The sequence below is a fragment of the Cricetulus griseus genome (genome assembly GCF_003668045.3).
Source record: "Cricetulus griseus strain 17A/GY chromosome 1 unlocalized genomic scaffold, alternate assembly CriGri-PICRH-1.0 chr1_0, whole genome shotgun sequence".
Classification (NCBI taxonomy): domain Eukaryota; kingdom Metazoa; phylum Chordata; class Mammalia; order Rodentia; family Cricetidae; genus Cricetulus; species Cricetulus griseus.
In genome coordinates, this window is record NW_023276806.1 from 217,134,276 (window position 1) to 217,162,038 (window position 27,763).

Here is a 27,763-nt window from a genome sequence, read left to right on the forward strand (position 1 = left end):
AACTTGGTACTTCACTGATGAGATTGTGAACTGGAAATAATCTTAATCATGTCAGTCACTGTGCAAAACAAATGGTTTCTCAGAGTAACCAGATGGATTAATAGTTACTCAATAGTGTTTATTCTTATTTTTTTTTTTAAAGACAAGGTCTTGCTATGTAGCTTTGTAGCCTTGGTTGGCCTGGAACATGCTATGTAGATCAGGCTGCCCTCATAGTCACAGGGATTTACCTAGCTTTGTTTCCTGAGAGTTGGGATTAAAGTTATGCATTACAATGACATTGGTAGATATTTAAAACAAGAATTATAGGGAAGAGACTCCCATTGGAAGGATTTTACATTAATTCTTTTTGCTCATTATGTAAAAATGCTCTCATAATAGCAATGTTCATTACCACTTTTCAAAGGTGGTCCTTGACATTCAGTGCCGTATGTTTGTAAGCAGAATGGTAGGCAGTAGGCAGAAGTAACTGGAGCAATCCTAAGCTACAAATTTGGGAACAGAATCCATGGCTGGCACATTTGAAGATTGTTGATGATGGTTCAGCTAGAGTGTATCAAGCCTTGAGAGCTAGGAGATGACTTAAGAGGTGTGACCAGCTTAGCCCAGGGTGTCAGAGAGGAGTGCTAACAGGTGTCTGGGTCTGGATTGGATGTAGGCTATAGTACAAGGAAAAGAATCAAGGATTGTTAAGATCTTGGAGTTGCCATTTTCTTAGGTGAGAGACAATGAGGGAGAACGAGTGTGAGCAGGATAGAAGAACTTGGAGGCTTAACTCTGCGTCTGTAAAGACAAACTTCCCCTGGAGCTACTCAGGAAGAACCAGGGATAGGAATCTCAGTTTCAGAAGAGATGGCAGGGCAGGGCAAGGCAGGGCAGGGCAGGGCAGGGCAGGGCAGGGCAGGGCAGGACTTACAACTTATGTCTCACAACATAGATAAAATGTAAATTCTCCAGTTAGATAAGACAAACAAGTATGGACAGAGCACAGCACCCCTAAGCATTGATGGTGGTGGTGGTGGGGGGTGACAAAGGAGGACAATCCAGAAAAGACAGGTGGTTGAGATGAAGTACCAATGAGGTGGAAAGAAATCCAGTGGCACCCAGGAGCCAAGTAAAGCTGAGTTTTGAGGATGGTGTTGTCAGTGCTGCTGTTTAGATGGCAACTGAAACATAACCACGAGAATTGATGTCATGGACGTCACCGGTGACCCTGATAAGAGCTGTTCAAATACACACGGGGAGGGGAACACTAGTTGATAGACCCAGATCCAGGGAGTGTGGGGTGTAATGATAACTCTTTCCACCAGCTGCCTGAGCCCTGCCGCCACGTTAGGGCCCCAAAATAACACACAGAGATTTATGTTAGTTACATGCTGCTGGCCAATGACTAGGATTTCTTATATGTTACCTCTGTCTTAAGTATCAACCATAACCATTAATCTATATATTTTATAAAGACTTATCTTATCTAGGACACTGGCAGCATGCATCCTCTCTTGCCGGGATCACATGGCGACTCTTCTTTACCACATTTCCCAGAATCCTCCTTGACTCCTAGCCCCACCTATCTTGCTTTCCTATTGGCCAACAGTGCTTTATTTATCAATCAATAAGACAAACATATACACAGAAGGACTTCCCCCATCAGTGGGGAATATTCTGATTTTTTTTTCTGTGAGCTTAAAATTGTTTTAAAATGTTTAAAAATTGAGTAAAGACAGACTATACAGGCAACATTTGGGAACTAGGACATAGAACTGGAGTGATGGGAAATTATGTGTGTGATTATGGAAGGTATTTTTTAAAAGTGAGAGACATCACAGTATAGTGTGTAGTGATGGGAATAGCCTTGAAAACAAGTTTGTGACCCCAAAGGGAATGGAGTCACTCCTGCATGTTAACCTTTCAGACCAGAAACGATTTCTTCAGCCCCCTTCCCCCATCCTGCCACCACCCAAAATGAGGACCAATTCTGCAACATTCTTAATGACTATCTGTTATTCTTTTGCTTAAATTAGAAATTTGAGAGATGGACATGGACTATAGAGAGCATATTGACTAGTTTATTATAGGGTGGCAGAGAGAGAGAGAGAGAGAGAGAGAGAGAGAGAGAGAGAGAGAGAGGATAATGGTGCCAGTTTAAAAGGGGGAGCTTGCTCATGTGCACTGAGTCCTTACACAGCTACTTAATGAGTGATGTAGCCATCATGTGGCCAGGCAACACAGGGCCCTTTAAGCTGCCTAGGTATCTGCCTGAACCTTTCACTGTCTGTTTGGGCATTCATGGGAACAGAAGCTTTCTACTTTTGTTGTATGTTTTCCAGTGATTTTATAATAAATTCAAGAAACTTTCTTACTTTAAATAAGGAAACAAGGCATACCTTTTTTAAACTTTATACCTCTTTTTAACTCATACCATTCAACCTTGTAAAACTCCCCCCGGCCCCAGTCCTGCCCTGGGACTTTATCACTGCCCATAACACGGCCTGCAGCCTCTTTTCCTTTCTTTCAATTAGATGTGCATGCTGATGTGTAGGTGGGTGGACTCTTCTAAAATCATTCTGCCCTGTGCTTCCAACATGATTTTCTTCTGTCACTTAAGGTAACTCCCCAAACCAATGTATATTTTATTGTATATTGTCCATAAGATGGTTGTAACATTTTATATGCCCCACCCACCTGAAACAGTGTTAGAGAGAACTTCTCATTCTTAAGTGAAGATTTCCACGCCACCCTCTTTTGTAAGCCATACTCTCAGAGCTGGAGCTGTCCTTGCCTGGTACAGCCCTCTGCCTGCCATGGATCTTTTTCTGTTGTTGTCAGTTTCTGGATTTTTTTGTTTGTTTGGTTTTGGTTTTTTGAGACAGGGTTTCTCTGTGGCTTTGGAGGCTGGCCTGGAACTAGCTCTTGTAGACCAGGCTGGTCTCGAACTCACAGAGATCCACCTTCCTCTGCCTCCTGAATGCTGGGATCAAAGGCGTGCACCACCAACACCCAGCGATTTTTTTTTTAACTTCACTTTGTACATGAGAGTAGGCTTATAAAAATTTGTAGGAATGCAAGTTCATTGTTCATATATTTGTTCATGATTTACCTTTGAAGCAAGCATAATGCAGCAAAACCCCAACTTCACAAATGAATTTTCCTTAAGGGTTTGTTTTAATAAGACTGTGACTCCGTGGCTCTTTTTGTGGTTTGATTGTTTTGCTTGGTCTCAGATGCTGTTCAAATATCTCAGCTTCTGGGTTAGCAAATCAGGTGTCACTGAGTAGTTAATGAAGGAAATCTAGGAGAGTTTTGCTGAGAAAATTAAGAGAGAAGTATCCTTCTGTGAGTAAGTTTGGCTGTTCTGAACTCAATGAGAGAGAAAATTGCATATAGATGAACCAGCTGGGAGATCGCTGACAGGAAGTGTTTGTTGTAGGCTCTTTCATACTTTATTTAAAGAACACACAGGACTTTAATCCCCAGAGCATATAAAAAAGGGAACGTTGAAAGTCATTTTCTGAGAAGTGACTCACATAGTGGGGCCTAGTAATTCCTATTGTCACAGAGATGGCAGATATTTCTTATGTAACCAAAGTATGGGAATCACAGCTCTGAAGATAGAGAGCCCTAAAAGGATTTTTTCTTAAAAAAAAAAACAAAAAACAAAAAAACATTTTATTGAAATTTAGTCACACACGACACAATCTACTCCTTTAATGTATTCTTTGGTACTTAATTATTTTAATATGCTCACATAACTGCACAACTGTCATCACCATCTAACTTCAAATCGTTTCATAATCTCCCAAATAAAGCACATGGCCCTTGGAAGTCACTGCCCATTCCCCTCCTGTTTAACCACCAGCCTTGGCACCCACTAATCTTTCCATCTTCTAGATCTCTCTATTCTGGATGTCTTACATAATTCGAATTATGGTATGTATACTTTTGTGACCAGTGTTAATACCAGAACATAAAGTTTTCAAAGATTGTTCATGATGTGCCAGACCTTTCTTTTTAAACCAAATAATATCACATTGTATGAGTATATTCCTTCTGTTCATCCATTTTCCCACTGATGTACATATTCGTGTGTTCCACTTTAGGTTTTTACATATAGTACTGCTATGGACACACATATGCTAGTTTTGTATGTATATGAATTTTGTTCTTGTTACTTATTTGGTGTTTTGAGACAGGATCTGTCTATGTATCTCTGGCTAGCTTCCCAAGTTCTGAGATTAAAGGCATGTGCCACCATGTCCAGAAAGATATATATATATATATATATATATATATATATATATATATATATATATATCTTTAGTTTGCAGCATAGGTTTTTCTTCTTGTTTTTTTGTTTCCCATGCCTGTCCTCAGTGTATACCATTTGTGGTCACTCTCTTTGCGCTAGCTAGTTTTTTTGTTACCTTGACACAAGTGAGAGTCATCCTAGAGGAGGAAAGCTTATAAGATTTGCTTGTGGGCAAGTCTTTGAGGTATTTTTCTTGATTGATGATTATGTGGGAGGGCCCAATTCACCACGGTCAGTGCCACCCCTGAGCTGGTCATCCTAGATGCTATAAGAAAGCAGACTGAGCAAGCCATGAGCGGCAAGCCAGCAAACAGCATTCCTCCATGGCCTCTGCATCAGCTCATGCCCCAAGTTCCTATTTTGAGTTCCCACCCTGACTTCCCTGGATGATGAACTACATAGAAGGAAATAAATCATAGTGTTGTCTCCATTAGGATTTATTTCAGACTTAAGGGGTCCAGAACTATGAAAGACCAACTGTGAGCCTTATTCAACTAGTGAATTTGTGGCAATTTGTTACAGCAGCCACAGGAAACCTCTTGGTCAGTGTTTTACCACAGCAACAGCAGCATAAGACCCTCTTGTTTCTTGGTAGTGCCCAGGTATTCCCAGATTGCATGGTGGGGCCATTTCCCTGCCTCAGACTCTGAGGGTCATTTGAAACACGGAGAAGAGGTAGAAGGAAGCTTCTCCTTCATCTTAGAGGGGTTCTGGAGATGGAATTGAGCTCCACAAGGGACACCAAAGGAAAAGCTGGAGTCATTTAAACCAAACTGCCAGGGTTGGAGAGATAGCTAGCTAGCTCAGCAGTTAAGAGTATTCAGTGTTGGGAGCTGGAGAGATGGCTCAGTGGTTAGGAGCACTGACTGCACCTTAAGAAGACCCAGGTTCAATTCCCAGCACCCACATGGCAGCTCACAACTGTCTGTAACTCCAAGATCTGACCCCTCATACACACATACACGCAGAAAAAAAAAAAAGAACACCAATGCAAATAAAAAATAAAAATGAACTATTTTTTTTAAAAACAAAGAGTATTCAGTGTTCTTGTAGAGGACCTGAGTTTGCCTCCCAGTGGGTTCATAGCCACTGGTAACTCCAGCTCTAGGAGATCCAATGTCCCTCTGGCCTCCACATCCACCTGCAAACACATGCATGCACACAATTAAAATAGATCTTTAAAAGGAACCAAACAGCAAAATATGTGATCTGCTAGAGACTCCGGTCAGAGAACCAAGAGACTATAGCTGGCCAGCAAAGGGCGTCTGGCAGATATCTTTGTCCCTAGCAGAGCCAACTGCCATTAAGCCCACTCTGTCTCTTTGTGTTTATCATTTGTGGTACAAGTATATTTGAATGTTAACTAAGCTATTCATGAAATTTGGCAGGTGTATAGACAGAGATTTAGACAGAAGGGCAAGACAAATGGATATATGCGGCTGAGACCAGCTGGCAAAACCCTTCAAAGCCATGGTGCTTTTTGTACTATGACCTGCCAATATATTTAATGCTAGGATTGAAACTGAGAGCAACTTTATTATTAGAAGATGAGACTAAATGCTGTCAATCAAATAGGAACTCATGACAGTGAGCATGGGGCCAGGAAGCAATCAAGCAGTTAAGCTAAGTGACTTGACTGTTCTGGGATTCTTTACAAATGCTGGGCTGCTGCTTCCTTAACCCCTTCCTCATCTGCTAGTGAAAGTAAAGACCAGAGCATGAGTTAAATGACTAGAGGAGCCCAGTGCCACCAAGGTTAGAATATTTATCTATATGTATTGTATGCTATGTGAGGCCAATCTATACACTTAGAATTGTTTATTCTTTTGATTGACTGTCAATTGTTCCTGGTTTAGAAAGTCATAGACATGACCTGCTTCTTCCTGGCTAAGTCTGCTTTCTCAAGGCATGATTCAACGAAAGCAGGTTTCAGATAGAATCTTACCGGAAGTCTAGCCCTTTATTTAAAAGTAAAAACAAAAAGATAAGCACTGAAAGACTGGTCAGAGTTCCAATTTTGTATCTTAATCACCTGACTCTTGAGTTCTTTGAAGTGAGAGGCAAGTGCCTATACAGCATTCTAGCCAGTAAACACCTTGCCCCTTCTTAAGGTAAATTGCATTTGGGGGCTGGATGGTGGTGGTGCATGCATTTAATCCCAGTACTTGGCAGGCAGAGGCAGATGTGTCCAGGTTGGTCTACAAAGCAAGTTCCAGGACAGCCAGGACTGTTACACAGAGAACCCATGTCTTGAAAAAAAAAAAGAAAACAACCCTGCCAAAAAATTGTAGTTTTGATATCTCTCTGGTGCAAATAATACATAGAGTACTAGTTGAAGCACATGACTTCGAGTGTGGATTACGGGCTATGATGTAGTCATGCTTTACCTAACAGTGAGGCTCTGTTCTAAGAGTTGTCATGAGGTGATCTCATCATCGTGTGTATATTATGGAGTGTCCTTACACAAATCCAGATTAGGTATGCATCCATCATTTAATATGGCTGCCTGATGCAACAAGAAGCGCAGAAAACATGACATCTGTGAGTCTCCTGCCAGAACAGTATAGTGTACTATTTTATACATGTTACAGTCATGTTGGGGTATACTCTAATGCAATGATAAAACACATAGAGTCATTAGTATGTAAGAAAGCAGCATTTGGGTAGCATGAAAAATAAAAACCCAGAGATAGATACTGGGGTTCAAGCTGATGGTCAGATAAGCAAAGAAGCTTCACTACCTACCTCTACCTCAGACTGAAAGGATGATGTGGCTAGCTCCACTAATCCTCAGAGACAATAAATAGGTCTCCCTGTCTGGAAACTAAATCTCCACATGAGACTCTCTGTTTCTTCCTTTTTCACCTTCCTAGTGCTGGGATTAAAGGCATGTGATCCTAAATGCTGAGACCAATGGTGTGAGCTCTGTTACTCTCCACTTTTGTGTGGGTCAGGGTGGCCTTGAACTCAGAGAGATCCACCTGTCTGTCTCCTGAGTCCTGTGATTAACCTGTGTACCACCTCTGCCTGGCTCTATGACTTGCTAGTATGGCTGCTAGGACTAAAGGTGTGTATCACCACTGCTTGGCCTTTATAGCTTGTGACTAGCTTTACATTCTGAACCCTCGGGCAAGCTTTAATAAGTCATGCATAAAGTTCAAGGATTCATGGAGGCAGGATTGCCCATTTCAGTCTGAGATAGAGGTAGAGGAAAGAGCTAGTGCTTGGCCGCTTTGCTTTTCTGATCTTCAGCTTGAACACCAATGTCAGTCTCTGGGTTTTTATTATTTGTTCTACACATGTGTTTATCATTGAGCATTAGGTATTGTATCTAGCTGCCTGTGCTATAGTTTGTGTGTGTATATAGTGTGGTATTGTGTGTGTGTGTGTGTGTGTGTGTGTGTGTATGTAAGCATAAGGGGGATGTCACACATCTTTCCTTGATTGTTCTCCAACTTTAGGAGATAGGGCCTCTCACTGAGCCCAAAGCTCATCATTTTGGCAAGATTAATTGGCCACTGAGCTCCAAAGATCCATGTATCTCCACATGTATCTTCTAACCCTCTTTGCTAGAGTTACAGACACACGTGACTTTTAAAATGTGGGTGCTGAGAATCCAAACCCAGATCTTATTTGCCATAGCAGGCATCTCACTGTCTAGGCTGTCTCCTCAGCCAGAGGGGACTCTACTTTTAATTCTTAAAAACTTTACTTTTTAGAATTACATACATGCGTATTACATGTTTTTATCAAATTTACTTCCCACTCTGTCTCCTAACGCCCCTCATGTTCTATACTTTTAGATTACTGGCTGCATTATATTTGCATCACCACAAAGACAGGAGTGGTGATCAGGCTATATATAACATGTAAGCAGGATAGTAGTAAGTGATAGGAATTTTTGTCTCTCTTATAATCATATAGGACCTGTAGCTGTGTATACATGGTTGTTTGTTGAACAAAATGTCATTATAGAACACATGATTTTAAGTGTTACATAAAATTTTTAACTTTGCACATTAGAGTGTAAACTGAGTTAACTTGCCCATTAATATACTAGTGGTATTATCTAAATGGCAATATATTAAGATTAATTACAGATAACATGGTAACCTTATTGCATTGTTTTTATAGGAATAAGATAAAAATCCCTATGGCAGGCTGAACTATGAATCATACAGATGGCTATGTCCTCATCTGTAGAATATGGACTTATTACTTTATGGCAGAAGAAACTAGAAATGGGGTGGGAGGAGGTTGTTCCAAGTTATCTGGGTGGACCCTAAAGGTAATCTCAACCAAGAGGAGGGCAGCAGGAGATAGAATGTGGTAGAAGTGATGTGTTGATAGAAATGGCCCAGAGTAGAGCGGAAGAAGGAAAAACCCATGGAAGACAGAAGCCACTAGAAGTTGAAAGAATGAAGGCAACATATTTTATCCTCAGAACCTCTAGAGAAAACTTGATCTGTCTATACCTTGGAAACCGATTTCAGATTTCTAACTCCTGGAGCTGTGAGATAAAAACAGGCAGTATTTAAACCTCTCCATTCGTGGTAATTCATTATAGCAGCCGTAGGAAATGAATACAGCCATCAGTACCCATGTTGGCAGCTTCGTAGTCCTGCTCCTGAAAGTTTCCATGGGAGCTGTTCTGAAAACTCTCGCTGCATGTGGCTGACATTTCTTGGCTCTACACTGAGACCATGAAGAATGAAGAAATACGCATAGCAAAGGTGTTGGATTGTCTTTAGGAACAGACTCAAAAATCAACCACCGAATCTGTAAATGATTTCCTTGTCTCTCACAAAACACAATTGCAAGCAGATCACCATTTGAATAAAAATCAAATATAATGAAGCCATGTTTTTGCTCCATTCAGCCTATTGGGATTATATTCTGGCCCGGTACCAGAAGCCCTGGGGCTCTGCTCCAGCAAATGTTCGCCTGATAGCATGTAACTTACTCATTGATTCTCCTCCTAAGCAAATGGGCTACTTTATCAAACAAGCATTAAGCTGTCTTATAGTCCCCATTAAAGAGTGTTAACATATCAAAATGGGACATTCAGTTAGACAAATGCAGTGTCACAGGGGAAGGGATTTTAAGGAACTAGAAGCAGTTGATTATCAGGTTAGAGAGGGAAAAACTGCCCAGGCTTCTACTTGGTGCAAAGCTAGGATCAAGTAAAAAGCGGTTGAGCCTTTGTTTGGAGGACCTGTCAGCTTGAATTTTGGAAACAGAATTACTGTTGAAAATATTGCAAATTAGGTATAATCCAGGGTAGCTTGAGAGAATCGTCAAAGGCTGACTTTTATGACCTGTGCATTTGCTCACAGGAATATTAAGAAATTACACAGAAACATAAATTTGTTCCGTGCTCATAGGGAAACAATAAATGGCACTTGCTTCTTATAGCAGCAGAGTGTTATGTTCAGAACTTTCAGGAAATCAATGCCCAAATAGCAGACCAATCTGGTTTTCGAGACATCCCTAGACAAGCACCTTCTATTGACATGTACAATTTAATATACTTCAGAGGCCAATAAAAATGGAAATTGTCCTTCTCATGTGAACTAGCTGTGCCCACAAAGCAGTCCAAAGTGGTTTCTGGCTTGCAGGCAGAACACTGGAAGACTATTCAGGCTGGTCATTGATCTGGTTAACTGTACCATTCACCCACTAAGTCAACATCTTAGTACAATACTGCCTTCTTTATTCCAGTTGGCAGAAAGTTTTCATTCTCCAATTTCAAAATTTACAAGCATCCCCCCCCCAGTTCTTATTAGTAATAGCGTGATCAGAAAGGAGAGAGGCAACATAGAACAGAAACAGAGGGAAGAATGATACTTTTAAAAAATCCTGGGATACTGTAGGTCCATTACAAAGTACTGACATTTAGACTTTTCATATGGTTGCACAATTGCATAGAAATTAAAAAAAACAAAAACCAGGAAACCTCCCAAAGCTAAATCCCTTCCCATTCCCAAATCCTCTCCAGCCAGAGCTCTCAGCCTAGAAGGTCCCTGCTGATCCATGGCTGAAAGCTAGCCAGGAGTTTGTTTTCACTATGTAACCAGGTCTCTGGGGTTCTCAGACAAGGCTACCCTCTTGTCAGAGGAGAAGATTTTGTTTGAACTGGAATCTCTAGCTCTGTCTTGCCTTATTGATTTTAGCCCTTTCTCTTTTAGTAAGTGATAGAAAATGCCCAGGAGGAGAACAGCTCAACAGGAAAATGACAAGAGTACAAAGATAAAAATAAAACCAAGATGCTTCATGTTTTCACTGGATGGAGCCTGTGTTCAGGTTGTTTTTGCTCTTACCTTTCGATCTTCAGTGAGGCAGCAGGCCTGAGCCAAAATTTCAGAGCATCTTGATACATTTTCCCTTCAATCATGGACTTCTTAGTTATGAAGAAGCCAATTCTAAATATGAAACGTGTATCTCTTCTTAGAAATAAAAATCTCTGTTCTATAAATGATTAACATTGCTGTTACTTATGAGGTAATGGAGAAAACTTGGGTGGCATGAACTCCCACATGAAGGGGCAGTGGTAGCCAGAGGGTCCCTATATTGAAAGTTAGCCTGGTGTGTGATTTCTGTCAACATTTACATTTTGCTGAAGTGGAAGTCCTATCTGGTGGTATGTAACCACACTGGGAGGAGAAGCCGATTATGTTCACCTGGGACAGTGTTTTACTTGTTTCTAGTGTTGAACTGGAGCCTACGTGAATGTAAATCCCAGGAACTGTAAAGGCTGTCAGTGGTGGTCAAAGCCTCCCGAGTTCAAACAGCAGAAATGCCCTAAGAAGTTAATACCGCAGGCCGGGGAGATGGGCAGTGGACAAAGTGCTTGCCTGTGAGCATGATGTCCTGGCTTTGATTCCCAGTGCTGAGAGGCAGGGACAGGAGGCTCCTTGTGATCTCTGGCCAACTGGCCTTGTCTAATTGTCTAGCACTAGGCCAAAGAGAGACTTGGTCAAAAAAAAAAAAATGCATAGCACACCTGAGGAATGGTACCCTGACTTCCAGAGCACATGCGCTCACGTGTACATTTATCTGTGCGCGTGCGCATGCGCACGCACGCACGCACGCACACACACACACACACACACACACACACGCATGCACTCACATACACACACACACACACACACACACACACACACACACACACCACACGTACACATGCACACACACACCCCCACACACACACCATACATGTCACACACACCATACATGTCACACATGAAGCGCATATGTTGGACTCTGTTGTAGTCTTCTGGGGCTTATTTAACATGTGAGTCCTCAGACTCAGGGTAGCCCATGTGCTCGGCTGCTCTAATGACTGATGACATCTTCATGCGTTGGTTAATTATCTCATTCATCCGTTTCATACATTGATCTCTAATCCTTATTTTGAAGTAATTTCACATTTAAGCAAGTTGCAATTGTAGCATAAAGAATTCCTATAGGCCCTTTGCTTAGAATTGCTAAATGCTAATATCACCAAATTGAAAAACCAAAGTATGTGTACATGTGTGTATACATAGTCATGCTATTTTTTTATGAAGCATTTGATAGTATATTGAAGATATGGTATTTTTACTTTTTCTCTTAACTACTTCAGTATTTTTTTTGTTACAAACAAGCACATACTCTTATACACTATAGCACCTTGGAAAGGTATCTCAAAATTATCATTGATACCATACCTGCATACATAATTAAATTTTTTGTCAAGGGCTCCGTTTTTCTTAATTACAGAATTAAGTTTATGGGTGTTTTGCTGCATGCATACCATGTGTGTGCCTGCTACCTGCAGACAAGAGGGCAATGGATCCTTGGAATGGGAGTCACAGATAGTTTTGAGCCAGCGTGTAGGTGCTGGGAAACAAACCCAGGTCCTCTGCAAGAGCCGTAGGTGCTCTTAACCACTGAATCAGCTTTCTGGCTCCACTTATTTCCATTTTTAAAGGACTTCTATTTTCATTATTTTGTGGAAAATTATTTATATGCAGTAAGACTCATAGCAGTTCTATACCCAAGAGGCTCCTGCTGGCCTGGGCTGAGTATGCATTCCTGGCCCCAAGCAATAATGCAACTTAAATGCTGGCTCCTCATATTCCTTGATGTGGGTTTCAGTCTATTTCCTTTCCCCAACTGCCATGAGCCATCACCTATGCCTAAAAGTTAAGGATGCTGGTTTTGCTTTCCTTAGACCACCTTTCCCCATAGGGAGTGCCATGCCTTTCCCTGGGTGATAGGGTTTGCACATTTCTGTTCCATCCCGATTTCTATGCTGCAAGCCTCACTCTCAAGGTGATGTTATTAGGAGGTACAACCTTGGGGATGTGATCAAATCAAGAGGGCAGGGGTCTCATAAATGAACTAGTGTCCTCAGAATAGGTCCAGTGAGCTGCTTTGCCCCTTTCGCCATCCATGTGAAAACGCAGCAAGAAGACACTATCTGTGAACCAGAAAACGGCCTCACCAGACAATGCCTCCCCTCCTGTCTGGATCTTGTTCTTCTCAGCTTCCAGAACAGTAAGAAATAGATCGCTCCATGTGTTGGAGCCCACAGTGTTGTGTTATAGTGTCTTAGAATGAGGCAGTAAGGCTGTGGCTTCACTCCCAGGCCCGTACCACAGGGAACTTTCTCCAGCCTCCCACTGATCACTCCTATCCAGCCTTCCTGCTTGCATGTTCTTTTGAGCTCTAGTGAGTACCGGAAGAACAGCCTGGGGATAGGTGTGATCTCCCCATCTGCCTATAGACCCAGCGTCCCATCATCTCACACAGCCACATTGACTGTTAGGAATAGGTCTGGAATTTTATCTGAGTCCTTCTTGCCAGATTAGACATAACATCTGGTATTTCCATCCAGGAAGGGTAGCTGAGGTCCTGGCTCTTCTGAGGGATCCAGTGTTTCCTGAGACATTGAGCAGACTGGTTGTCTCACAACTACAGCCCCATGACAGACTACAAAAGAGTTGTGACTTTACTTAGAGGGTCTAAGAGGAGTTCCACACCTTCCTAACAGTTATGGAGAATGATTGTCTCTTAGGCAGTCTTTCAGATATCTACAGCAGATATTACAAAGGATGTCCAATAAAGGTTTATTACTAACCACCTTTAAAAAGTCAGGCAATTTCCTAACAAAGTGAGAAGCCATATCCTGAAGGGAAATTGCTGAGATGGCAACTATCACAGAGGTAACCAGATGTCCTAAAATACTTCCTAATGTAAATATTTTATATATAGTTGTTTTAAGTATAATTTAGTTTTCATGTTTCTATACTCTGAGTAGAAGCCAGAAGTCTATTTTACACATTTTTTGAGCATCTATGAATTTGATTTGTTCTTCCTATGCCCAAGAAAACATTGAGAAAGAATAGCAATTATTTTTTTTTTTTTACTTACTAGTTATGGAAAAAGATTTAAAGATTCACAGAAACTTACCTATTACTTTTGTAAATTTCTTTTATATAAAATAGTCAATTATTTAAAATTTCAAAGCTATCCTACTTTCAGCAGGTCACGCTTAGAAGTGGAGTATAGTGAAACTGTGGTTGGGAAGTTACGCTTGAAAGGTGTGTTTCATTGTGTTTTCCAGTAGGTACAGCCTCTCCTGCATTCTTTCTGAACTACAGTCAAATCATTCTTCATCACTTTCCTGAAAGAGTCATAGAAGGAAATCTGATGAGGGCCCATTCGCCTCTGCTAAACAAGCATGGCCTTGCTTAAAGAGGCTTTTAGCTGGGTACCTACTCTGTAAATTGTGGGAAACCTTTAGGTGTTTTAAAGGAAAACTAATGGTTACAAAGGAAGAAAGTCCTCTATGACACAGACTCCCAGCCTCCTTCACTAACACCTATACATAGAATTATACATTATACACCTAGACATTAGAAAGCATTTTAGGGTAGGCTCCTGGACATCTAGTTACCCCTGTGATAGTTGCCATCTCAGCCATTTCCCCTCAAGATATAGCTTCTCACTTTGTTGGGAAATTGCCTCACTTCTTAAAGGCAGTTAGTAATAAACCTTTATTGGACATCCTTTGTAATATCTGCTGTAGAGATCTGAAATACTGCCTAAGAGACAATCATTCTCCGTAACTGTTAGGTGTGGGACTCCTCCAAGACCCTCTGTCTAAGTGGAGACCTCCCAGTGATGATTCCCCACTACAGCATAGTATAACATTGCTTTTTACCATCTGTCCTCCTTTGGGATACCGATAAAGCCAACCACTGGATTCCTTTGAATGCTCTTCTGTGAATTTTTTTGTCCCCATTGTACCTGATCAGGAGTCCTTCTGGACCCCTCAGCACAGATACCAGCGATCCGTCTGAGACATTGCCTCAATCCAAAGCTTCCTTTTTAGCAAGTATCTCATTGGGTGAAGATGCCCTCATTCACTCCTGAAAACATCAGAGGAAGCAGACTTACACCGTGCCCATCCCTGAGTCTTAAGACTATATATGTAATATGTGGAATGTTTTCTTTTCAATTAAAACAAAGGATAGTAGAATTGCAGGCAGTTGTCTCCTCAGCGTCCTTCATACCTCTCTGTGGGCTGGCCACCTGGTCCACAGCTAGGCACACACTTATAAACTCCAGATGAGACAGGGATCCATGCCCACTTCGGCTTATTGTCTGCTAAGTGTGAAGCTGGTCTATTGTCTTTACATTCCTGCTTACTCTTTAAAGACACATAAGTTATTTAGCTGGCACCAGTTTCCATGTACAGTTCTGGGCCTCTCAGTATTTCCAGATTTCCTAGTGGGAAAAGAGAATCACTCTTGATTATGAACTAAACAAACCATGTCAATAACTTCTACTAAGCTGAAATAGGATGACAGTTTCTCAAGGGTGAATCATCTTGGGTGTGTTCAGAGTTTGCAGAGCTACACAGCCATTCCTTCCTGCTGGCCTCACTGTTTCACACACAGCATTATGTTTGGCTCGAGGACACCAAGGTGAAAAGACATTCAGGGAACAAGTCCTCAAATTTGGCCACTTGCTTTGTAGGAGCTTGCTTTGTATCTTGAATTTAGGAGTCAAGAGTAGAATTCTACACTTGCAATCTACTCAGATGCACAGTAACACCTAGAACCCAGTCATACTATGCTGTGACAGATTGACTCATGCAAAGCATCTGTCTCTGTCTTCACCCATGAGTCTCTTTACGCTAGTGTGAGGTGGGGACTAGGGTTAGAATTTTCATTGTAGGCACTGAGATTCTTCTGGGGTTGATTCGGGTACTCCTGAGAGCATGATGGAAGGAAATTAAGATGGCCCTGCTAGTCCAGGGTCTTTGGTACTTTGCCACAGACAAATCACCAACTGATGCACACTTACGTAAGGCTTTGGGGTAGATTTCCTAGGATCATCGTTACTGTGGCTTTGTGATTTATTAGTGATTATTTCTATTTCCTATTCTATATCATGATGTCATTTTTGCCCTTGTGTGATTGGGGCAAGAGAGGGAATTAAGAAGTGTGTGGAGGAGAACCAAAATCAAGTACTGCCTGTTGCTATAAATAATTAAAGATGCAACTAACAGGTTATGGCCAATTATATAAAAAGCTCCTTATCCTTGATTGTAGGAAATGTTTTATTTTTTTCTCCCCATTATTAATATGTGCTTTTCGCATATATTAATAAATAAAGGAAAATACAAAGATAAACAGAGACGTTAGCTGTTTGTGAGCAAGTATGTGTGCTCAAAGCTTTAGGTCAAGACAGAGGTGTCTACACCACATGGATGCTAGCAAATCAAGAAGCCTATCTCTCTATACATATTCATGTCTACATTTGTATTTTCATAACATCCCTCAAAATTAGGTAAGGCTGTAGTGCAGTTTGAAAGCTGCAAGTGAGTTTCTCCCTAAATATTCCAAGTTGTTCTGGGGAATTAATAAGAACACCACTTTCTTATATCTCACATAGGGGGAGCAAGGTCCTCAAGGATTTCCTGGGTCAAAGGGCACAGTGGGCCATGGCCTCCCTGGCCAGAAGGTAAGTGAATTAGAATCTTATGGAAATTCTTAGGCACACGGTCTCAACTGCTTAGCCTTGATTTTGAGAGATCTCATGTTTCCTTCCTGTCTTTACATACTAAAAGAGCTGTCTGCAATAGAACCAAATGCAGTGTATTTTCCCTCATTCTTCAAAGGCAGCCAATAAAAGAATACATCCTTTTGAGACATATGTCAGAGACACTGAAACCTCAGGAACCTGGTAAATTATACAACAGTTGGGTTTCCTGAAGGCAACGAGCTGATCAGAAGGTGTCTCAATATCTCGCAAGTGTAAATGACTTCTTTCCCTATGTGTATTTATGTCAATAAGAACGCCAAGTTTTTAAGGAGATTTTAGTGGCCACAAACAAAATGGTAGGATTTTTTTTTCTTATTTGGCTTTAATGTTCATGATTTAAAGTTTTTCCTCTAACCATATTATACAGGGAGACCATGGAGAACGGGGTGATATAGGAAAGAAAGGTGAAAAAGGAGAAATTGGAGAGCCTGGATCTCCAGGAAAACAGGCAAGATGGAGTTTTCCAAGCCCCATTATGGCTTTATAACTCAACTGAGTCTAGTCTATCCTGAATGTTACTCCTTTTTGTCTACCAAGTAGGGTTTACAAGGGCCAAAAGGAGACCTGGGACTTACGGTGAGTATCTATCCTAGAGGGCAAGGGTACATGTTTGCAGAATTATTCATGTTGTAACCCTAGATTATGAATGTTTTCAATGATGGTTTGTTCTGTTTAAATGATGGTCAGTGTTGATGTGGGTGCAGGAGGTGATTTCATCTGGATGAAAGGAGAAATCACACTAGGAAGCCATGTTCAGCTGCGTGTGAACAAATAGGGATGCTCTCTCTGGCCTCTGGTAGAAATGATCAGGTTGCTATTATTGGCAATATGGGAGTGATCTGCTCAGAAGTCCAGAGGCCAAATGAGCTTTTATTTCATGGGGCTTTTCTCACTTCAGGCCAGGGTCTCTTTTTCTCTTGAGCTAGTTCCTCAAGGAAGTGCTGTGAGGCTAGTCATCTCAAAGCTGGGATTATACGTATGGCCATGTTTACAGATTTGTTAAATGTCTACAAACCTTTTCTACTCTTTTTCTCTCACTATTTAAAACAACAAAAAGATGATTCTTTCCATTCTAATGGGCTAGAAGGTTACAGCATTGCCTTAGCAAATTCAAACTCTTCCTCTCTCTGGTTAGAGAGCACTTCATCTCTTGGAGATTACAAGAGGGGACCTTTGGTTCTTCCTTCTTTTTCCTCTGATTATCTATCAGCTGGGGATGCGGATCCCACGTGCAGTGGCAGGAAAATCTGGAAGGGAAGGGAGTCTGTCTGGTCATGACAACAGCATCCTTCTGTTGTTCCTCTACCATCCATCAGATCCCCAAAGATGTCTACCGTGGGAGAAGAGCCACGTGTGCAGCAGTTACCTGCGGACAGTAGCAAAGACGAGAGATTATGCATAAGTGATAGGGACGCTCCCCATAGCTTGACCTGTACCTTGTTGTGCTAACGTGGGGCTGGTGCAGAACTGGCTTTCTGCATCCAGACATTTGCATATCCATGTCACCAACATTCCCAAAAAAGAGTTCATCTGCCATGTGATGAATATTTGTCTAAAAGAAGACTGAGGCGGGTGTAGCAGCCCAGAGAAGACAAAATGATGTGTGGTAATATTTGAGACAAGAGAGACTATCTCTTGAGCAATTATTGTTTTGTTTTTTGTTACCTTTTTTTTTGGAAATGTATTCAACCTGATGGCTTTGTACGAGGGCTTTAGCAATCTCCTCCCTTTACCCTCTCTTATCCCTTCCTTGTTCAGCTGAACCCTCTTTTCCCAAGAAGTTCCCCCTGAAACTGTCATGTTGTATGCGTGTGTGTGTGTGTGTGTGTGTGTGTGTGTGTGTGTGTGTGTGTGTGTGTGTGTGAATTTAATTAGGGCTGTTTAAATGAACATGGGTGGGAGGTTATTTAATGAGCGTGGCTGCTTTTCAGTTATTTCTGATGAAAATAACTCTCCAACCGTTGATGACAGTGCCCCCGGGAAGGAGTGAGGTCCCATGTGCCCCCCTCCCCCTATAAAACATGGGCAGGTCTTGAGGAGACAGCCACAGCTGCAATGAGTTCATGAATGGAATGGCCGCACCATTCCCAGAAGACCCCTTCCCACGGCACATCACCTTATCCTTCGGCTGTTATAGTTTCGGCACCTTTTTTCTTGCTATGTTGCCTGAGCCTTGAGTGAAATGAATGAAGGTCCCATTCAGGCCTAGGCACTCTCTCCTCCGTTACTTCCTGTTAGCATCTCAACCAGTTATGGGCCGCTGCATTAACAACAAATGATTTTTTTAAAGACTCATTTCCGTCAGCTCTCTCTTTCCCCGCCCCCTTCAGTGTTGGTATTTCCCAGTATCTGATCTCAGGCTTCAGTTTCCTGTCTTCAGACTCAACAGGGAAGGTCAGCTGTTAAGCACCCGAGGGTTTATAGTTTGGAAGACCAATTGAATACCAAAGTAAAATCATAGGGTAAATGAAAATACCTGATTTTTGCTATGAATATAGAAAAAAAAAAAGTCTTTCAGATTGTGGTTGCTACACTGTCTTCTAAAAAGGCTAACAAATTGCTAGTGAGATGGCTCAGTGGATAATGATGTTTGTTCCCACACAATGAGTGTAAGCCTGATGACCCCAGTTTGACTCCTGCAACCCACACAAGACTTCACACATACACTGTAGCAGGGGCTATTCACTTCCTTTCCCCATCCACTGTCACCCTGTCTCTCTGTCTCTCTTTCATATACACATAAACAAAAGGGTAGTAATGATAATAAAGAAATTTAGAAAAATCAAAAAGGCTGAGCATCCTTGCTTTGGGCAAACTGACTTGTGGTCCCTGTTTAAATAGTGACAAGTGCCATAGCATTTCTTGAGTCTGCCTACAGCTTGGACCTCTCCTTGGAGCATCAGAGCTTACATCCTACAGCTATCTGAGCATCTTCATGTGGATGTCTCAGAGATGCACCAAACTCACTGGGTTTAGTCACCCACATCCTACCTACCTCTCTTCACGCCTCCATAGCTCAGAGCAAGCCCACAGTCATCTGCTCCTGCTTAAACTCTCTCTTTCCCATCCTCTTTTTTAGTTACTCGGCAACCCCATTTTTCACCATCTAGAGTATGACTATGTAATAATAATAGCTAGTGTTGTGTCTGAAATCAAATGGATTTCCTTCTGTACTACTGTTGGAGGCATCAATTCTCACTTCTCTAAAACATAGCTTTGAGCATTTTTCTGCTCATCAAAGAAACTTAAAGATGACCATGCCTTTGATCAAGCTTTTCTGGATAAGTAATAATATGAAAAACAAATTATGATAGAATGTTAAGTGAAAATATATAGTCGTAAAGCTTGGTGTAGATACTTTTCCCACATGTGAAAAGTTAAATAGAAAGTTTTATGTGGTGGTATATGCTGAAAATCTCAATACTTACATTTTTTCCATTCTAGATATATTTTACATAAATAAATATACTTTCCATTTCAGCATGCACTCTAGTTTCAGATTTATCAAATGTCTCTCTGAATGTGGAAGAGTATGGCAATGTCTGAAGAGGAGAGACTTGTAGCAGATTTCTCTTTGGGCCGATAGCTCTCCAATAATGACACAGAGACTTGTTATTAATTACGAGAGCTTGGCCTATGGCTTAAGCTTCTTCCCAACTAGCTCTTCTTAGTTAACCCGTTTGCATTAATCTACATCCTACTACAGGGCATTACTTCTCTTCCATCTTGCACCTCCTGTTTCTTCTCTGTGTGGCTAGAGATTCTACTCTTCTTCCCAGAGTCCTCTCTGTCTGCAGAAGTCCCACCTAACCTCTTTCTGGCTATTGGCCATGCAGTTTTTTATTACACCAGTCACAGCAATATACCTTCAAGCTATGTACAAATACCTCACAACAGAGAGCACTGTTGACGATTTTCTCTTAGATAATTTGATTAGTGAAACCCAGCATCATATTGAGAGGAAGCATTTTTTTTTCTGTTTGACATAAAACTATTGTTAGATGAAAATAACCTCAATAGTCTCCATGATGCTGCTAATTTAAGTAAGCTGTGTCACTGGTTACATATATTGTGTTTATCCCAATTCTGTCATTATGGATTTGTTCTTTAAAGTTTCACTTTGTGTGTCTGTTAGTTTTATCTTCTTACATTGACTCTGCTGTTCTTTCCTGCTGAGATCTAGGGTCCTGTTAACCATGACTTTCAACTCCATGTGTCTAGCAAACACAGACTCTGGCCCCTGTTACCCCACCCAGTCCTTGTAAACAAGCAGCCAGCAACACACAGTGTTGGTAGACTGACTTCGAGAACCTGTTGTTAGAGCAGACAGACAACGTCTATGCCTGTCAAAGGAGCAGACAGGCAACAGGACAGGAAGGGACTATTTAGAAATATGAGGTCATTTCATAAGGAATCGAGAAGAATAGCAGGAAATGGAGGAGGGGACTTTAAGAAATGAGTATTCAAAGAGAAAAAGGATCAAGACTGGGCACCTCTAGGCCTCGGCACACGGTCTAAATCATTTGCCGTTGGCACCATGCCAGTGGCGGCGGGACTCAGCCCTGGAACATTCTCTTCATGTAATCTGCAGCAGCAGCCCAAGACCCAGAAACTTTTATGTCGTCTGACACCCTGGGTCCCACTCTTAGATCATCTGACAGACATCCCGGGTCCCACTCTCACGTCATCTGATAGCCCGGGTCCCACTCTCACGTCATCCGATAGCCCGGGTCCCACTCTCACGTCATCCGATAGCCCGGGTCCCACTCTCACGTCATCCGATAGCCCGGGTCCCACTCTCACGTCATCCGATAGCCCGGGTCCCACTCTCACGTCATCCGATAGCCCGGGTCCCACTCTCACGTCATCCGATAGCCCGGGTCCCACTCTCACGTCATCCGATAGCCCGGGTCCCACTCTCACGTCATCCGATAGCCCGGGTCCCACTCTCACGTCATCCGATAGCCCGGGTCCCACTCTCACGTCATCCGATAGCCCGGGTCCCACTCTCACGTCATCCGATAGCCCGGGTCCCACTCTCACGTCATCTGATAGCCCGGGTCCCACTCTCACGTCATCTGATAGCCCGGGTACCACTCTCACGTCATCTGACAACCTGGGCCCCACAGCTGACATGCACTGGAGTTGCGATTTAAGATCTCAAGTTCTGAACTATTAAGTCTCACTATTCAGCCTGATTATATCCAACTTCCAACTTTTGTGCTTTTTGTTTCATTTTCTCCAATGAAGGGGTGAATCAAACGGTCCAATGACAATGCTAGAACAAATCTCTCAGGAATCATAGGAAACATACTGTAGTCATCATCTTAATGCATTTTCCTTTTCCCCCAGAAAGAAGAAATTATCAAACTTATCATTGAAATATGTGGTAAGATTTAATTACCGTGAAAGGGAAACCTCCTGTACAGTATCAGCCCTGCTGTGTGCTGCATTGCAGAGCTAATGTTCAGGATATACATGTGCATGGCTGGTGGGGCAATGGGAGACTCCTCTGAAAAGTCAGTGGAAAATGGAGAGGTGACATTGGGGGAGGCTGTAGGAACCCTGGAGGCAATTGTTGTCTTGTTTCCTCAAGGCTATCTGGAGAGGAGGAGGCTCCAGGGTATGCATAGTAGGGTGGGGTGGGGGCAGAGGGAGAAGGGGAGGGAGAGAGAAATGGGATTGGTAAAAAAAAAAAAAGTAAAAAAAGGTTGTTTTAAAAAAGAAAAAAAAAAAAGAAGAAGAAGAAGTACTGTGCTCATCCATAGTCAATGACATACCTGAGCCCAGGAAGAAAACTGACATAATGAAAAATTGGTTGCAAAAGCCCAATGGGCACCTGGAGACTAGCTAATGACTAGCACATGCTTTTCCCTCAGCTGGGATGTCTTTCCGAAGTGAGTTTCAATGTGATTTCTGCAACTGTGTTGTATCTCACAGGCTGGAAGACATTCAAGGGCTCACCTTGTTTCACAAGGAAATCTAAATTCCTCCATGGCTGAACACTTTAGACTCAGGGTTACCAGAAAGAGGGAATAATTAAAAAGTTTAGCTAAAGGAGAAGATGAATGGGATAATGATGACTCCCGTGTTTGAAGCAGACAGAGGCAAGAAGACCACTAAATCCCAGCATGTCTTTTTCTCTGGAGAACTAGCCTGAGAACACTGGTAATAGGACAGTTAAAGACAAAGCTTCTGCATTAGATTTTTGGGGCCCCTGGCTCTGAATGGTTGCTTATTGACAAGTATTTTCTGGAATCCCTCTTGTCAAAGAGTTCATGGTACAGATGGACTACTGGCCTCCTTGATAGCATGGGAGCCATAATAATCCTCACAGCGGGAGGATGAGTCACTGCCTAGAGCAGATGCTCTTGTCTAGACTCCAGGGCCCTAATTTACCCCCTAATTAAACATTTTCATCCTGTCACTTTATCCATCCGGCATCTCCAGTTTCATCACTTAAAGATATGGTTGAAGGTTAAAATAACAGCTTTGGGCTGTAGCTTAAATACAAACTATAGAATGAGGAAAGCAAATTCAGGTCAGCTGTCACCACTGGGGGAAGAATGGAACCAAGGAGGCTTACACAGAACATGCCAAATTTTAAAAGGTTTTTACATTTTATATAAGAAATAGACATATAGGTGTTTATTGTCTGCTGCACTGTAGTTCTACTTTTTTGTTGTGTGGCACCATTAGTGGGGATATATAAACAAATGTTTGTTCACCCCAGATAGGGAACCGATGACAGATCAAGGTAATAATGTTACCAAAGTCCAACTTGGTGAGCCAATGAGTTTATTGGGCAACTCACAGGAGTACACTGGAGGGGTTATTTACAAGAATATAAATGACTCAAAGATACCAGTATTACCAGAAGACAACCCTAGCATGAGTGCCTGCTTGAAAAAAAAAATTAGAATCTCAATTCTAGAACTCTCTGCGTGATTGGTAGGCAACTTAAAAGACTAGAGAGTTGCTTTTCTTCAATAGGCCCTTATCTTTCTGTATGAATCTGGTAAGTTTCAGAGACTTTCTAAGACTTGTGAGTTGTTGATTTCCTCCTTTTAGAACTTCATCTTAAGGAACTTCCATCCAGGTTAGAATATTTCAATTTGGAGGAAATTTCTACAGACAGCCTCCCATGCATATTTTTTTTTTAAAGAACTAAGCATGGAGTCCAAAGAGGAGTGAGTTATAAGCTGTTCCCACTGTAGCAGGAAAGGAAGACCACAGCTGAGGTCTTTGGCTCATTCCCACCCAGCTTGCCACTCTCCTATAATGCTATTAATCTGTGGTAGTTTGTTTTTCATTTCTGAAACATTCCTATTTCTATATTCATCTTTTAGGTTGTGGGCCCAAATGCAAAGAGACTCCGCTGGAGTTGGTGTTTGTGATTGACAGTTCAGAAAGTGTGGGCCCAGAGAACTTTCAGATCATCCAAAATTTTGTGAAGACTCTGGCTGACAGGGTAGCCCTGGACCTTGCCACAGCCCGGATAGGCATCATCAACTATAGCCATAAGGTGGAGAAGGTGGCTAGCCTGAAGCAGTTCTCCAGCAAGGATGACCTCAAGCTGGCCGTGGACAACATGCAGTATCTGGGGGAAGGCACCTATACAGCCACCGCTCTTCAAGCAGCCAATGACATGTTCAAGGAGGCAAGGCCAGGCATAAAGAAGGTGGCCTTGGTGATCACTGATGGACAGACAGATTCCAGAGATAAAAAGAAGCTGGCAGATGTGGTGAAGGATGCCAAAGACTCCAATGTGGAAATATTTGTGATCGGGGTGGTGAAGAAAGGTGACCCCAACTTTGAAATTTTTCACCAAGAAATGAATCTCATTGCTACTGACCCAGAACATGTTTATCAGTTTGATGACTTCTTTACTCTGCAAGGTAAGGATGTCTGCCCCAGTGGAAAGGAATTTATGTTGTTCTTTACAGTGTCACACCGCTAAGTTATCCCGACAAAATCCAGAAATCAGGAGGTTAAAGAGGATTATGTCAACATTATGTCGTAACCTATATGAACTGCAGAACATTAAAGACTCAGTGTTGTGACATTGAGAGCAGAGGGCTAACGTGGGAAATTACCAATATGAAGCCAGGTAAAAGTACAAGGGAAAAAAGCCTTACTTACAGAGCGACCTAGCCAGCCAGCGTGGCAGCAGTAAGTACAGCAAGCTGAAGATGAAAGCAAAAGAAGGGGCCACCATATGAGCATCCCTCACTCTTAACCCTTCCCTACACGCCCGCACAGGCGTGGTCAGGCACACCTGTAGCCAGCCCCTAAGCAGGCGTGGCTACAGCTTCCCCTACAGAGGGCAGATATTCATGTGCCGTGAGTGCTCAATTGCCTGTGGAGTTCAACTGGAGTTTCCATGGCAATAGATAAGGATGAAGGGAAAGAATGGGACCTTTGAAATTGCGCCTATTGGTTACTGTTCAAAAGTTTCCTAACTAGAATAAGGAATGTAGCAAGCCAAAATCAAACAAAACTGGAATTGAAAAGAAATTTTAAAAACTTGATGACAAAGTTATGGAAGTCTAAAGAGATAAGAAATGCAAGCAACAGGGATTAGAGGTCATGTTCTAGTTGCTCCCTTTATGCTACAGTGTATCTTAAAGAATAACCTTTGGAAATATGTCACTATGCTAACCTGATGGGCATTCTTATACTAAATATTTGTTCATATTTGCTGTTACTTACTAATGGAACTACTAGTGTGTAACTGAGCACTACCACACTACGTCAGGCCCTTCCTACACTGAGTATCAAAACTGACATCCATAGGGGTAACTTATGCTCAGGGTTGATGAGCAGGAGTTCCATTTCCTCAGCGTTCTGCTGGCTATCTGGTAGGTTTATCTGATGTATTCATTTTCACTGGGCTGTTCATATGTTATAAGACCAGAAGTATCACACATTTGAGAAAATGATTACATTTTACCAATTGAATTAAGGCTTTATCATCTTATCTGAGAGCGTTTTTTTAACTTGTTACAGTAATAAAGAACATATTTGGACTGATTGGCCTTTTGTTAGCCCTAGAACCAGATGCAACTGCCCATTTTACATAATGTTAGGAGGCTAGTCCTATCCACAGAATAACTCAGTGAACTGGCATTTTGGATAAATGGGCATTGCTGATACTTATGCCTTCTGTGTTATTGTGTTTTACTAAATACAGAGATTTGACATAGTGTTTTACAGATAATATAAAAATGTTTCTTACTGTAGTTAACGTAGCAGTTGATGTCACATGATGGGAAGTATCTTATTTAAGGACATTGCTGATATCTTTAAGTAGGATTGAGTAAAGTTCCACTAATCTCCCTTTTCTGCTTCTGTTTAAAAAGATACTTTGAAGCAAAAATTGTCTAAAAAAATTTGTGAGGATTTTGATTCCTATCTCATTCAAGTTTTTGGATCATCATCCCTTCCACCTGGATTTGGAATGTCAGGTGAAAAGCTTGGCACATCCGCTCCAAAGCCCTCAAGAGAAATGTCTGAGTTGGTAAGTAAACGTGGGTTGGTGGGTATGTGTGAGTTGGTAAGTAACTGTACGTCAAGAAGTAGCTGTGAGTTAGTAAGTAGCTATGAGTTGATAAGCATCTGTAGGACAGTGAGTAGCTGTTGACTTGCTCCTTGAACTTAAATGGTGTAGTCTATTTGATATTGAGGACATTGTGCTTGCTGAAGTATGTAAAATTTTAGGTCCTTGGATCCAAGTATTACCATCTTGATTTCCTGGTTCTGAAATAGCCCTGGAACTTACAGCATGAAGATGGGATTAGTTTTTTCCATATTTGATAATAATTTAATGAGTATCGCAAATAATATATATTTTTAAACTGTTACCATCATTGGAAACATGTGCCCTGGAACAGATTAATGCCATGTTATTTAAATTTACACTCTTGTTGTGCTTTGCAGATTCCCTAATACCAGGCTACAGTTCTCCCTCATTCATTAATGTGCATTCACCTTGTACCCTCTCAAATTTTCCCAGTGTTTACACCTGTCCAAGTGTCAACCTCCCAACTTCAAACCACACTCTGTCCTTCAGGATTTCTGCTTCTGTTTATGGAATGGGAGGGGTGTGGCCGCACATGATCATGCGACAAGGTGGTCTCATGGTTGGAATTTCCCGGTGAGGATAGCTGCCTTCTGGAGGTAGAGGCAAACATGACTGCCTTCTCAGCAGGCTTCCGGGAACTGGCTTAAACCAGTAAGATCCAGAGAAAACTGGAGAGCCTCCCATTGTGACTTGTAAATGCTTAATTCTATCTCTTCCTCACTGTGTGCCAATGAAAGCCAGTCTAGACTGACTGACGTCTGCTACACTATGGACCTTGTTTAGGAAGTGTGGAGGGGCTTGTGTGATTATTCTTTCAGTTCAACGAAGCCTCTGTGCTGTTCTCTTCTGAAAGTTTTATTAATGCCAGTCATCACAAGCAAGTGCAACAGTATTCTAGCACCAAGATTTGGCTGACTAGATGAAGACCCCAGGAGACATTAGGATCGGGAGACAGAGGCAGGCCTGTGGTGGAGTCAGGCCCAGGATACTATTCACCCCTACAGGCACAGATTGCAGAACTCACTAGATTTCTATTCCTTATTCAGAAAGGTCAGAAAGTTCCCTGGCATGCTTCCATCTGTTGGAATACTGACTCCAAAAGAGTGTTTCTCTGTTAGGGCAAGAGACTTACACTGAATTGTTTTAATCCACACATACATTTATACCATCAGATGTATACCAGATGTCAGCACACTAATGTTTGCAGACTGAATAGTTTTGACTGACAGGCCATAAAATTTCTGTTCCAACTTTTTAGTTTTGTCTTTGAATTGCAAAAGCAGTTATAAGAAATACTTGAATAAGCATGATTGTGCTGTAATAAAATTTATTTAGAAAATGTAGGCTGGGATTTGGCTCAGGGATAGAGTGTGTTTTCAATCCACAACACTCAAACCAAAGTAAAATATATTTAAAAAGCACGTGAAGATGAAGATTTGGGGGGCTGGAGAGATGCCTCAGGGGTTAAAGCACTGCCTGTTCTTCCAGAGGTCCTGAGTTCAATTCCCAGCAACCACATGGTAGCTCCCAACCATCTGCAATGTAGTCTGGTGCCCTCTTCTGGACTGCAGGGATACATGCACACAGAACACTGTATACATAATAAATAAATAAGTAAATCTTTAAAAAAAGAGAGAGAGAGAGATTCAAAAAAAAGATGAAGATTTGGTCCAGAGGGTTTTCCTGGCCCCTGACTATCTAAAATATTTTAAAGTAAATTGCAGACAATAGTATATGGCCAGGGATGCTTCCTTTTGACATTGTGACTTGAC

At 41.8% G+C, this 27,763-nt stretch overlaps 1 protein-coding gene across 1 annotated transcript in view; it reads left to right on the top strand.

Moving 5' to 3' along the window:
• The window catches only part of Col28a1 (collagen type XXVIII alpha 1 chain), a 155,909-nt gene that overhangs the window by 115,513 nt on the left and 12,633 nt on the right, over positions 1–27,763 (top strand). The window contains exons 27-32 of the mRNA XM_035450390.1: positions 16,259–16,327; positions 16,776–16,856; positions 16,949–16,984; positions 21,761–21,797; positions 23,758–24,306; positions 25,771–25,928. Coding sequence (XP_035306281.1) covers positions 16,259–16,327; positions 16,776–16,856; positions 16,949–16,984; positions 21,761–21,797; positions 23,758–24,306; positions 25,771–25,928 — 930 coding nt within the window. The remainder of the gene's footprint in view (positions 1–16,258; positions 16,328–16,775; positions 16,857–16,948; positions 16,985–21,760; positions 21,798–23,757; positions 24,307–25,770; positions 25,929–27,763) is intronic.